The sequence below is a fragment of the Aythya fuligula genome, chromosome 6 (assembly GCF_009819795.1).
Source record: "Aythya fuligula isolate bAytFul2 chromosome 6, bAytFul2.pri, whole genome shotgun sequence".
In the NCBI taxonomy this organism is placed as follows: domain Eukaryota; kingdom Metazoa; phylum Chordata; class Aves; order Anseriformes; family Anatidae; genus Aythya; species Aythya fuligula.
Genome location: NC_045564.1, coordinates 25,247,673 through 25,259,653, shown reverse-complemented (window position 1 = coordinate 25,259,653; position 11,981 = coordinate 25,247,673). Strand labels below are relative to the sequence as shown.

The window sequence follows — 11,981 nt, the reverse complement described above, 5'->3', positions numbered from 1 at the left end:
GGCGCCGGGGCTGTGCGGCGGTGGCGGTCCCGGTCCCGGTCCCGGTGCGGGTCCCGGTGGCGGTGGCGGTGCCGGGCATGGTGTGAGCGCTGCCCCCCCCCCGCCATGAACGGCGCGGCCCCGCCGCCGCTCCTGGAGCCCAAGGAGCGGGTGCTGAAGCTGGGCGAGACCTTCGAGAAGCAGCCGCGCTGCGCCTTCCACACTGTCCGCTGTGAGCGCGCCGGGGCTCGGCTCGGCCCCCGTGGTACCGGGGGAGGCTCTGGGGCGGGTTATGGGGCTGGGGGGGCGCTGGGTGACAGCGGGGAGCGGGGTCCCGAAGGCGGCCCAAAGCGTCACCCACCCGCTGCTGGAGCTGCCAGCCAGCACCCTGCCTCATTCCCAGTGAGGGTTTGGGCTCTGCTTCAGCCCTTTCCCTATGGGGCCGTGCCGAGGTGCAGCCCCATGTAGTGAAACCAGGCAGTGGGGCTGGCAACTCGCGGCGTTCTGTGCGTTTCCACTGATTTTAGACGTGCCAGGGCCTCGCCACCCTCTGAGGGAAGAGTTTTTTCTCTATACCTAATCTCAAGCCCCTCCTGAGCTTTCCTGCAGCCCCCTTTAGGCACTGGCAGGCTGCTGTAGGCTCTCCCCGGAGCCTTCTCTTCTCCAGGCTGCACAGCCCCAGCTCCCCCAGCCTGACCCCACAGCAGAGGGGCTCCAGCAGGTCCCCGTCCTTCTGGTGCTGAATGCAGGGCTCCAGGAGGGTCTCACAGGAGCAGAGCAGAGGGGGGGAGTAGCTCCTTTCGAGAGCTACTTACTGCTTTGCTGGAAGGAAGGGAGGATTTATCTTCTGCAGTAGAACAGGGCTAGTTCAGCTTTCTGTCCATTAACACCCAAAAGCACTCTCCTAATTTTATCGGGAAGGTGGTAGTTAGCGTTTACACTGAACAGGGAGAGAAACCAGCTTGCCCCAGAGTTCTGCTGACTTGTGGAGTGATTTGTTCGGGGGAATGGCAGATGACACGCTAGCAAAAAAAAGGTTTTAGCTTAATAGCCTCCAAGCGCTCTATTGCTCAGAAGGTGTCTGCGTTTATAAGATTGCTGAAAAGCCTGCAAATAACCAAGTTGGTTTGTCTCTTTAGATGACTTTAAGCCTGCGTCTATCGATACATCCTGTGAAGGAGACCTGGAGGTTGGCAAGGGGGAACAGGTGACGATAACGTTGCCAAATATCGAGGTGAGTGGGGTGGCTGAGGCATGGCAGGCATAGGGGGAGGGCTGACTTTGTAATAAATACGTGCCGAGTACAGAAGGAGATGAAGCTTTAATGCTGTTTCACAGCTGACAGTGTAACACTTAGAGTATAAAAATAATTGCTCTAAAAGAGTGAAGTTGCAGAGGACCTACAGGTTGGGCAGCTGTGCTGTAGCTTTAAGTGTACTCACTGCATTGGAAATATGCTGTAGGATGACCCTGAAGTGTTGCGTACACAGCAGAGCTTCGTGTGGATGTTGGCACTGCAAGTTTCCCCTTGGTATTTACTGCTGTAGTGCAGTTCTAAAGCAGGAAAGACTGGAAAGGGAAAATTTACTACCTGCCATGCTTTACTGCTCTGCTGATGTGATTACTGAAACCCCTCTTGGTAAAAGGAGCCCTACAGTGAGCGTGCTCTCCTTTGGAAATAAGTGTGAAACTGATTAAATGCTCAGCTAAGCCAGGTGAAATCCCTCTCCAGTCAGTCACCAGCTGCTTTTGGCTGGGATGAGTTTAATTTGAATTCACTGATAAAGTTTTTAAAAGCTAGCAGTGATTACTTATAATGAACTTGTCATCACTAATGGATTGCTTTCTGTTTATGATAACAAAAAAAAGACTGCAGTAGTAACACTCGCTGGGCTCTTCTGACTTAACAGGGCTCAACTCCACCAGTGACTGTGTTCAAGGGCTCAAAGAAGCCTTACCTAAAAGAATGTATCTTAATTATCAATCATGACACTGGAGAATGTCGCCTAGAGAAACTCAGCAGCAACATCACTGTGAAAAAAACGAGGTGGGTGATTTACAGGAGCAGCAGCTATCCTTTAATCATTACGAAAATCAGTTTGTTCCTAGGTCTACATTGTGTGATGCTGCAGCCCATGACTGTTCTTATCAAAGCAGCATTTTTAGAAGGTCCCCAGCCTTCTTCAGCAGGGTAAAAGGCCTCTGCTCAACACACTGACTTTGCAGCTTCTGAGTGCTGACCAGCGGAAGAAATAGGATTTTTTTCTTTGACTAAAAGATGTCTTGTTATTAAGAGGTGGTAACAATTACCTGATGAACACAGAGGAGAAAAAAAATCTCTTTGGAAAAGTAGTTTCCCTACTTCCAGTAGTCAGTAGTTATCCTGACTTGCAATTTTTTTTTTAATTGACTGTTTTCAGTAATGGTAGTGGCTTGTTTTTTTTCCCCATACGTGTTTGTTATTTTTTCTCTGCTGCTGAATCCACAGAACTTGCTTTCAGCAGAATTGCTATGAAGTGTTCCTGGGTAGCTGGGTATTATAACAAATCAACTAACAAAGAGTTTACAAATTATTGGCACCGTATTTAAAAATAAAATAAATCTAATTACATGCCAGTAAAATAATATACTTAGAAATCTACTGATGCTATTTAGAAAAGCGTGAGACAAATAATTCTGTAACTTAAGGTACAGTATTCCTGCCTTTTTCCTTGCGTCTTGTCATCTAGAGTAACTTGATTTTATTTTTTCACACAGAGCTGAAGGAAGCAGCAAGGTCCAGTCTCGTATCGAGCAGCAACAGCAGCAAATGCGACATGCAACCAAGACTCCAAACAACGTTAAAAATTCTCCGCCAAAAGAAAAGATGTTTCTGTCTTCTCCTATGGATGACATTGAACGAGGTAAGCTCTTAATTAGCAATTAGTTTTTAAGAGCCAAGCTTTGTTTTTTAGAGGAGGTTTGTCCCAGAAGCTGACTATATAAGCACTTTATCAGTGTATGGAAGTGATTGCTCTGGCTCAAATGATAACTGAGGAGTATTTGAGACTTACTAAGGTTAAAAATCAGGTGGACTGTTCAGCTAATGGGTTTCACTGCTGTCTTATAGATTTTCTTCTGCTGCTTCTTTAACCGAGCATGTAGTTTTGCAGCCCAGAAACCCAAAACCAAGCCAGTCGCTTCCCGTTCTGACATCGCTCCTCGTTCTGTGCTCTGCGCTCAGCAAACATACAGGCTGTGGTGCTTTACATCTCCAACTGTAAATTACCGGATGGGACTTGTGAAAGATGATGTTCAAGTGGAAAAGACAGCTAAAAGCCTGCATAAATCAACCCTTGAACAGTGCTGTGTACGGCATTCTTGAGACACTGGTTTGGTGAGACACTCGTGTTTTGTTTAGGAGCAGGCCTTGTTACTTTGGAGGACAAGGGAAATGGCAGGTGGTAATTACTTGCTAGAGAAATACGACCAGGTGGCAGTTTCATTGATCAGAATTGATGTCTATCTCCCGAGATGCTTTGAATTCCTTTAAGCAGGTTTCTCAGATGTGTCATTATAAAGATTTTTTTCATTTGGGGCTTAAACTCTGGCCAGAAATTTTTATACTACAGAAGAGTACTAGGATGCATCCTGAGTTGCAAAGACAAAGAACCTGAGTGCCTGGGATAAAATGATGCTTTTTCTTGGTGTTTGGTTGTTTTGGGGGGAGTGGGAGTGTTGAACGTTGCAAGGCACCAAAGTGGCTGCCAAAACACATCAAACTCTTTTGTACTGCCAGTCTGATTTTGATGGTTACTAAAGAATGCAGAGTAACTGAAAAACAGGGCTGATAGGGACCTTTTAAGGTCATCTAGACCATCATTCTGTCCTAAAGTCAGATTTCTAACATATTTTTTAATGTGCTCTTTGAGCTCTCTGGTGACAGATCATGTGTTCCCTCTGGCATCTAATCCAAGTTTTGCTCTCCTTAAAGTTCAGGTTATTCCTAATAAATGAAATCTGACAGTAAGTCCATTGCTACTTTAATATTAATCATGCAGGTATAGGCCAGATTGTTCTGCTGCTTTTAAGCAGTGCTTCAGGTGCTCAATAGCTGCTATGGCTTTCTGATTCTTTGTGCAAAGTGATGCCAGCTGGTTCAGTCTTTCCTTAGAAGCTAAGTTTTCTAGATCCCTGAATCATTGTCACTCTCCTGTCTTCCAACTAGTCCAAAAACTTAAAGTGTAGCGCCCAAAATGAGTTAGTTTTATCTAAGGTTTTAGCAGTGCTGAGTCGAGTAAGATGAATGTTTGACAGGCAGTATGTATTTTCATACGAAAAGACCAAATAGGATCGCGTCCCAGTTTAATGCTTGCCATTTCTGCACCAGCACGATACAGCAGGACTGTGCTCAGCGACCCACTGTAACTCGCAGGCTCTTCAGAAGTGTTGCCTGCTTAATCATGCTTCATCCTGTGGTTGTGTAACTGACTATTCCTGTTTAAGTACACTGCTTTGAACTTGTTACTATCTTCATTTTCTGGGGCGGGGGGAAGGTCATTCTGCATTTGTCCTCCGGTGTATGTATAGCCCTTCTTTCCCTTACTGAAAATATTTAAGTTTTCTGTGAGAATTAAGTTCTTTCAAAATTCCAGGCAAAGATCCCATTCCTCAGTTTTTGGTATTAATTGCTAGTCTTTTGCTTGAAGCTTTTTCCTTTATTACTGGTCACAGGTGAGAGCAGGGAGGAAGAGGCATTAAGTGCATAGGATTTGGGTTACATTTTGATGAGCTTATGGCCCCAGCTGGGTGGTAGATCAGTCCTCTAGAACTAATTTTGAAGTGACTTCTTGATCTTTGTGCTAGCTGCATCCTAATTTTCACCTTAGCTTTTCTAGCTTGATTTATCAGCTTATGTTCTCTTCTACATCCCTTACTAGCTGCAGGATGCTTCCAGCTTTTTACCTCTTTTTTCCTTGTGTTCGAGTCAGTTGGCCAATATGGTGCCTTATTGTACTTTCTGTTCTTCCTTGGCATCAGGTTAGTTTTTCCTTGTACTTACAGCCACGCTATTCCAGTTTTCCTGAACACCTTTTTTCCTTTAGACTGGCCTTTGATAACACAGAATTAGGAGGCTTCATGGAAGTTTGTGTTGAAGTTTATTCTTTTGTTCTCCTTTCTTCACTTGATTAAGTTCTGAACAATCTTTCTTCTCGATCACTTTCATCTTCAACCTGTTCTTCTGTATTGGGGAGATTTGAAGCGAGATGAGGTCCCCTCCTATTTGCTTTTCATGTCTGCTATATCAAAGCTGTTCCTGAAGTATTCTGAGTGCTTGTAGGGCTGTCTTAGCAACTGGCTGGGTAGCTACGGTTTTGTGTGATGATGAACTTCTGCACTCTGGATAACTCTTCAAGTTGCTGTATAAAATCTCAATCCAGCAGGGTTCGGTGGTCTGTTTCAGATTTCTTCCCTCAGCAGCACCCATGTTTTGTGTAATTATTGTGTCCAGTTTCTGCAAAACATAACTCTCTCTGTGTGGCACTTCAGCTACTATATATCAGAAATGCATACTGTGCAACACAACCTAACCAGTCATGCCATCCTAAATATTAGAGTCAGGTGAGTTTTTTGCCAAGAATGCAATTTGAGTCAGACTGATGTGTTAACTTCCAGTATTTCTTGTCTTTCTCTTGTTCTAGCTTTATTTTTTTCACAAGTCTATAAAGAGAGTAAGGATTTGGTGAAATTTTCCTAATAGCAAACTGTAAATGGCTCCCTTGGATATCCTGTGTGCTTTGCATTTTCAGCAAAATGTCGTAATGTCCACGCGCGTTGGTTGCTCTGCTGAACTGCTGGGAGGCATTTTGGGTGCAGCTCCAGACGTCTTGCTGCTAACTTATCTGTGTGATTGTAACTGTAGTGCTTACTCAGTGAAAGGCATCTTCAGGGTGCTGAGGAAAATACAGAAGACTTGCCAGCTGCAGAAATTAAAGGCTAATGTGGTGTTAGCATTTGGGTGCACAGTTACTCTTGTTCTAATGCTTGGCTTGAAAGGGAGAAAATGCCCAAGCTCTGGGGGAAGACAACCACATGACAGGCTAGATGTTTGCTTGTACCCTTTTCTTTGTTCTGGAGTTTTCTGCAGTGTTTTTGTTCTTGAGTTGCTGTAATGTGTTGACTGACGTACCTGATTTTTGTTGTTGATTTTTGTTATTTTTTTTAATCTTTCTTATATTTCAACTATGATGCCTGCTAACTGAGAAACAAATTGTATCGTTCACAGAGCTAAAGGCAGAAGCCAGTATCATGGACCAGCTGAGCAGCTCTGACAGTTCGTCTGACTCTAAAAGTTCTTCATCCTCTTCGTCCAGTAGTGAAAATAGTTCCAGTGATTCTGAAGACGAGGAAGCGAAGCCCTCTCTTCCTCTGTCCATGCCGTATTTGCAGCCACAGCCTACTGTGTCTGCCATACCACAACAGGCTGTCCCTGACAAAGATGCCAGTCATAACAGATCCCAAGAGAGCAGTGGTCATATGATGAATACACTACGTAAGTACAAAGGCTGTTCTTTTCTTAGTACACAATTCCAGACATCGAGATGCTGAAAGGAAACCATATTGTTTTTAAGTATGTCTCTGTTATAATTAAAACTGTGGGAAGTGATGCTAGGGTTTGATTGTTCAGCAGAGGTCTGAATTAGGCACTGGACTAGAAGGCTCTTGGTCCCAGGAGATACTAAATTAAAGCTGAGGTAGTTGAAAATATTTCCTAAGCCTTCCTGGCTTCCTCCCAGCTATATACATTGGGACTGCAGAACAGTAATTTTGTAATGAAAATACTTGAGCTAACAGGGCACTCCCAGAACATATGCTTATAATTTCTTGGTTAAAACTACGGGAAAGATACTACGCTGGCAGAACTTGGAATTACAGAAGAGATAGTATATTCTTAGCTACTTTAGTTACTATTATTCATGGCACTGTTCCACCAGACAGCATAGCAGAACGAACTCTCCTCTGTGTGTAAGTGAGGAGATGGTTTGCTTTCAGGTGATGCTATCTTACTCCACCAATTCAACGAACTAAAAATGTGATACGAAGAGGAGCTGCTATGTTGTTCAGGTGGTCGCTGTGCAGCTTGGAATTGGATGCTCGGTGTAGTCCAAAGAGAGGAGAGTCTGGACAGAGAAGGAGGGGTGAGAACAGTAGGTGGGGTCTTAAGTTTGCTACCTAAATCAGAGTGTTCAGATGTAGAAGCTGTGAGTATTCAGCTATGGTGATGCTTTGAAAGTGAGTACATCTTTAATTAGATGCCTAGCTGCGGGGTCACAACATGAAGAGATTCCCATAAAGCCTGGTGTGCTGTTTAAGAACTTCAGGGTTTATCTTTTATATGTAAACTGATTATACTGACATTCTAGACTCTGGCAAGTCTGCTTTCACTTCAGTGCTTAATGATAGCATGAACAGGTTTGGTGTTTTTTGTAGCTAGTATTTAAATACTCAAATATCTGTGCTGGTTATTTGTGTACTGCATTAACAGATAAGATCAGATGGAAAGGTCTTGTGACTTCATGGGTAAAGAACTAAACATTGTCTTCATTTTACTGTCACTGTGAAGAACAATGTCTTCATGCTCATAATTTGCATAACTTCAGCATGCCATTTATTTCAACCCTTACTCACAAATGAGATTTCCCGTTCTTCATGCTTTATTTAAAGCTGTTATGAAAACGAGATTAAGCTCTATCCCCAGTGACAAAATCCCAGCTGACAGAACTTCAACTGAGAAACAAACTCACAAGTACAGGTGGCCAACTCCTCTAGTTTCAACAGTCATAGTGAGAAAATGCTGCATAAAACATGACAACATCAAAGCTATTATGGGGGGAGATGGTGACTTGATGGTGCTTGTGGTGGAACCTTTGTAGCATCGAGCCTTGGGCTTGTCTGTCTTGCACAGATATTTAATTCTTAATTCCATTTACTTCTGTCATGGTTACAGATCTATTTACTGCTTAAAAAATCTGTTCATAACTTGAGTACTTTTAACATTTAAAACCTACTTCAACTAGACAAAGACCAAAAAAAAACCACTTCCAAGGAGAATGTTTCTCCAGCTCGCTTGTTGAGGAAATTTGGCAGGAGAGGGAAAATAACAGCAAAACCTGGGGAATATAAATGAATAGCTCATGGTTCCAGCTTGAATGGCAGGAGTTCTCTGTTGGGGTCCTGTGCGGTCATCTCTTCCATCTCAAATGTTTTACAAAAATGAAAATATTGAAGCAACAAATGTCAGCACAAGCAGTTTGCTTGTCTAATCCTGTTGGAGGTTGGTCCGCTTCTGTGCGTGACTGTTTTTGTGCACCTCTGCAGAATCAGGGCTGTGCTGGGTAATTAGTGAAGTTCTCCTTTGGCTTGCTGCGTGCAGGCAGAAGGCTGCGGGAAGGGTTAGGGAGAAGAGTTTCATCTTACACGTAGAAATCATACAGCTGAGCTTTTGTGGAACTTGGAAGACACAGGAGGTGGTGTCCTAGGGCACGGTAACCAAATACTTCTGTCAGATGTACATCATCTGGATTCCTGAGGAGGTAGGACTCAAAGCTGCCCCTCACCTTCAGCAGCAAGGTCCTCCCCCAAAATCTGGATTCTTCCCTCCTCCTGTCAGAAGCTGATCATTTAAGCTCACGACTTGCCTTAGAACAGTTTGTAAATGGTAGCACTGATGAATCTCTTCTTTGTAGATATTTGATCATATGTTGCTTTGTTGACTTTTAGTTGAAGTAAAAGCTAAATAAGGCTTTATTTCCCAAGAAAAATCAACACAGACTCTTCTGGGGCAGAGTTTTATGTACACAGCACTCAATACAACTTCACTTCTTTTGATAGTTGGTGCTGGTACAGCAGCTGGTCATGAAACTTGCTTTGTATTTCTGTGGTGTTGGTGTAATGAGATCTGTGAAACACCGATCGCTCTTACGCAAGTTATTGGGGACAGGGAAACTCATGAATTCAATTAAATATTTTACAGCCACTGATCTAAAAGTTTAGGAAACATAATTTGCAGTATAATCTCTTTCATCAGATTAGGGCAGAGGGGTTGGAATTGGATGATCTATGAAGTCCCTTCCAACCCAAACCATTCTGTGGTAAACTGATATTGCTAATAAGCAGTTGGCACTGTGGAAGACTGAATTCACATTTTTCCCCCACTTTATTGCTGCCTGCAAAGTACAGTTGAGCATAGATGCTTCTTCAGAGCCCTAGCTAAATGAAATTTCTATTCTTGCACCAAATCCACCTGAAAACTCCCGACTGCAGGCTCTGTTGTTTTGCCACCTCTCTGAAGGTGTTTTTTAGGGAGAGGGAAACTTTCTGGCCCATTTTCATAACCCTGAAATATATCCCAATGCATTACTTCTAACTCTGGAACTCGAAGTACTGGCTTTTCCCATCTGCTGGTTTTCACAAGCGCTGGTATTTTTGGCTAGTGTTACACAGTTTGTGTAATTTTTATTAACTATGTTGAAATAACTTTAGAAGGCTGCAGAGTCACTCTTTGGAAGGTTATCTTCTTGTTCTTACTCCAGCCATCTCCCAGAGCAGGTAGTGAATAATAGGGTTGGGAGTTCCAAGAACTCTTTGCTTGTTTTCCTTTGAGTGATAAATGCGTAAGTTTAATTTGCTAATGCCATTATTTGCCTTCAAATATTATTTCTCAGGATAATGTGTTGTCCTGAATTGTTCTTGACCGTATCGTATGTCTTTCAAAATTTTTTTAATATAAAATAATATGGCTGTAAATGTTTTGTTTTTTAGGATTGGGAAAAAAAAAGACTACTGTAGTACTTCATGGATTGCTGGAAAGAGCCATCTTCACTCTTCTTGTCTTATATAAACAGTGTTTTCTGCTTTGTTGCAGAGCTTCATGTACCACTTTCAAAGCTTTAGTGATGACATAGTGGAAAACAAAGGAAGGCTAAATGCAGCCATGTTAAAGACTTCAGTGTTCTGGCAGAAATGATATGCTTGATAATAAAAGATATGATCTGAATGTCTCGCTGGTTTTACCCTGTTGAGGTTGTTCTTTTATCCATCTGCAAAAGTGATCTGTGAAGGGTGCTGTAGCTGAGGAAAGAGCATGTAAAAATACAGTGCCTACTCAGCTTTAGTCATTTTATTTGTTTTTAGGCCACTTCTGTTCAATGAAAGAGATGCATTCTTTTTTTTTTTCATGGCTGTTTGGCAAGGGAGGGGTGAAGAAAAGCATACTAGCTGGAAGAAATTCTTAAAATATGTGGGAAACTGCTGATACGATGTAGATTCTCTATAGCATGCTGCTGATTTTTTTGTTGTTAATTATCTATGATCCTGGAAAGATTCCTTCACTCCCACCCCACTAAGCTTATGGGTAGCCATTGCGAGCACAATGTAGTCTTTCTTCTTGCTTTCCCATTTTGAAATATATATATAGCCTCCAAATTAAAGTGCTGGGTAAAATTGCTTTTGATGTTTTGTTTGTTCGCTTGTTCCAAAACCTGTTTGAAATAGTAGGTCACTGATACATCTTTAAAAGGTACATCAAAGAACTGCTGCTCTTGATTGAGACATCACTTTGTTTTCCAGCACAGCTGAGTGCGTTCAGAAGTTTAAAAAAAAAACAAACAAAAACACACCTACTTTTTTTTTTTTTTTTGGTAAGGCTGCATTCACCAGCAGTGTTCCCATTTATGAAACATGAAAATGTGGCTAGCAAGGATAGCTAGGTGTCATCTGTTGTTATCCAGTGGTATTAAATGCTTTTGTGGCAAATATGCTAATGTCTTTCCTGCTAAGATTCTAAAATTGTAGAAATGTGGTCTCTAAGGCTCTGTCACCGAGGAGTTAGGATCGACACCTATTTATTTTCTCTCAGCCTGCCTGGTATTAGTTTTTGTAAGCCTTTAATCGGTAAAGGGGAAAAATCTCGAAAGAAGAAAAGTGTTTCCTTGAAAATGACTAATACGATGACTCTCTTTCTCTCTTTTTTTTTTCTTTAGGAAATGACTTGCAGCTGAGTGAATCTGGAAGCGATAGTGATGACTGAACAAAGTTTTGGCCTTAAACATATCACCTTTTTTGCTAAATATGTCTTAGCATCTGTTTTGCACTAAGATTAAATTACCAGAGACTGGAATGAATGTCCTCGATTTTGATAATAAAGACATCCTAATTTTCTACTGACACATCGTGTCTATAACACAGCAGCATTGATACGTTGTCAGTGCTATGGTTATGTGTTTACCTTTCAAATTACTGTATTTACAGTAAAATTGTGTATGATCTGATTTTGATTATTTTGCCTCAGCCACCTGTTTTACTTGAAACTGATTTGTAACAGCTAGTTACTTTATATAAATAGTTTATGAAATGGAGGAATTTCTGATATTTATGGAGGCAAGTTTCCTTCCTATCATTTAAATGTTGAATGCTGATCTTACAGCTTTAACTTGGAGGGTGTAAAAGGGAGAGCAACTAAATGAGGTCTGCTGTGTCAGCTACACTTTTTGTTCAGTTCACAGTTCATACCTTTAAGGAAACTGCTGAATAATGTGGTCCACTAGTGCAGTTATAGTTTACAATTGTTCAACACATTGCTGAATCCTTAATTTCATTGTATTATAGGACTTTATATTTCTGAGCCTCAAGATTCCTGAGGGAACTTGTCTATTCTCTGCCTTTTTTTAATGTAACTTGAATAGGCCGGTCTTTTTACAACCTTTTTGTATCTAAATTTAGATAACTGTGGAGACAGCAATGATTTTTCTTCATGTAATTCTATAACGGAAATCAGAAATTTTTCTTTGTAGAAGTATAAAAGTAATTTAATAAAGCAATATTTATCATTTTGTCTGATTTGTTTTTTTACTGGTTAAGAACTCCACATTCTACTTACAGTAGGCATGCCACTGAAAGGGTCAGGCAAAAAAAAGTAATAGTAAAATTGGTAGCTAATAAGCACTCCCCACCAAGCATGCAAG

General features: G+C 41.8%; 1 protein-coding gene across 1 annotated transcript; it reads left to right on the top strand.

Annotated features, from left to right (window-relative positions):
• Nucleotides 1-105: 105 nt before the first annotated feature.
• Nucleotides 106-11,768, top strand: EAF2 (ELL associated factor 2). Its single transcript, XM_032190270.1, has 6 exons — nt 106-211; nt 1,119-1,213; nt 1,890-2,026; nt 2,737-2,882; nt 6,245-6,511; nt 11,001-11,768. Exons 1-6 carry the CDS (start codon nt 106-108, stop codon nt 11,045-11,047), a joined length of 798 nt encoding a protein of 265 aa, XP_032046161.1. The 3' UTR covers nt 11,048-11,768.
• The last annotated feature ends 213 nt before the right edge of the window (nt 11,769-11,981 follow it).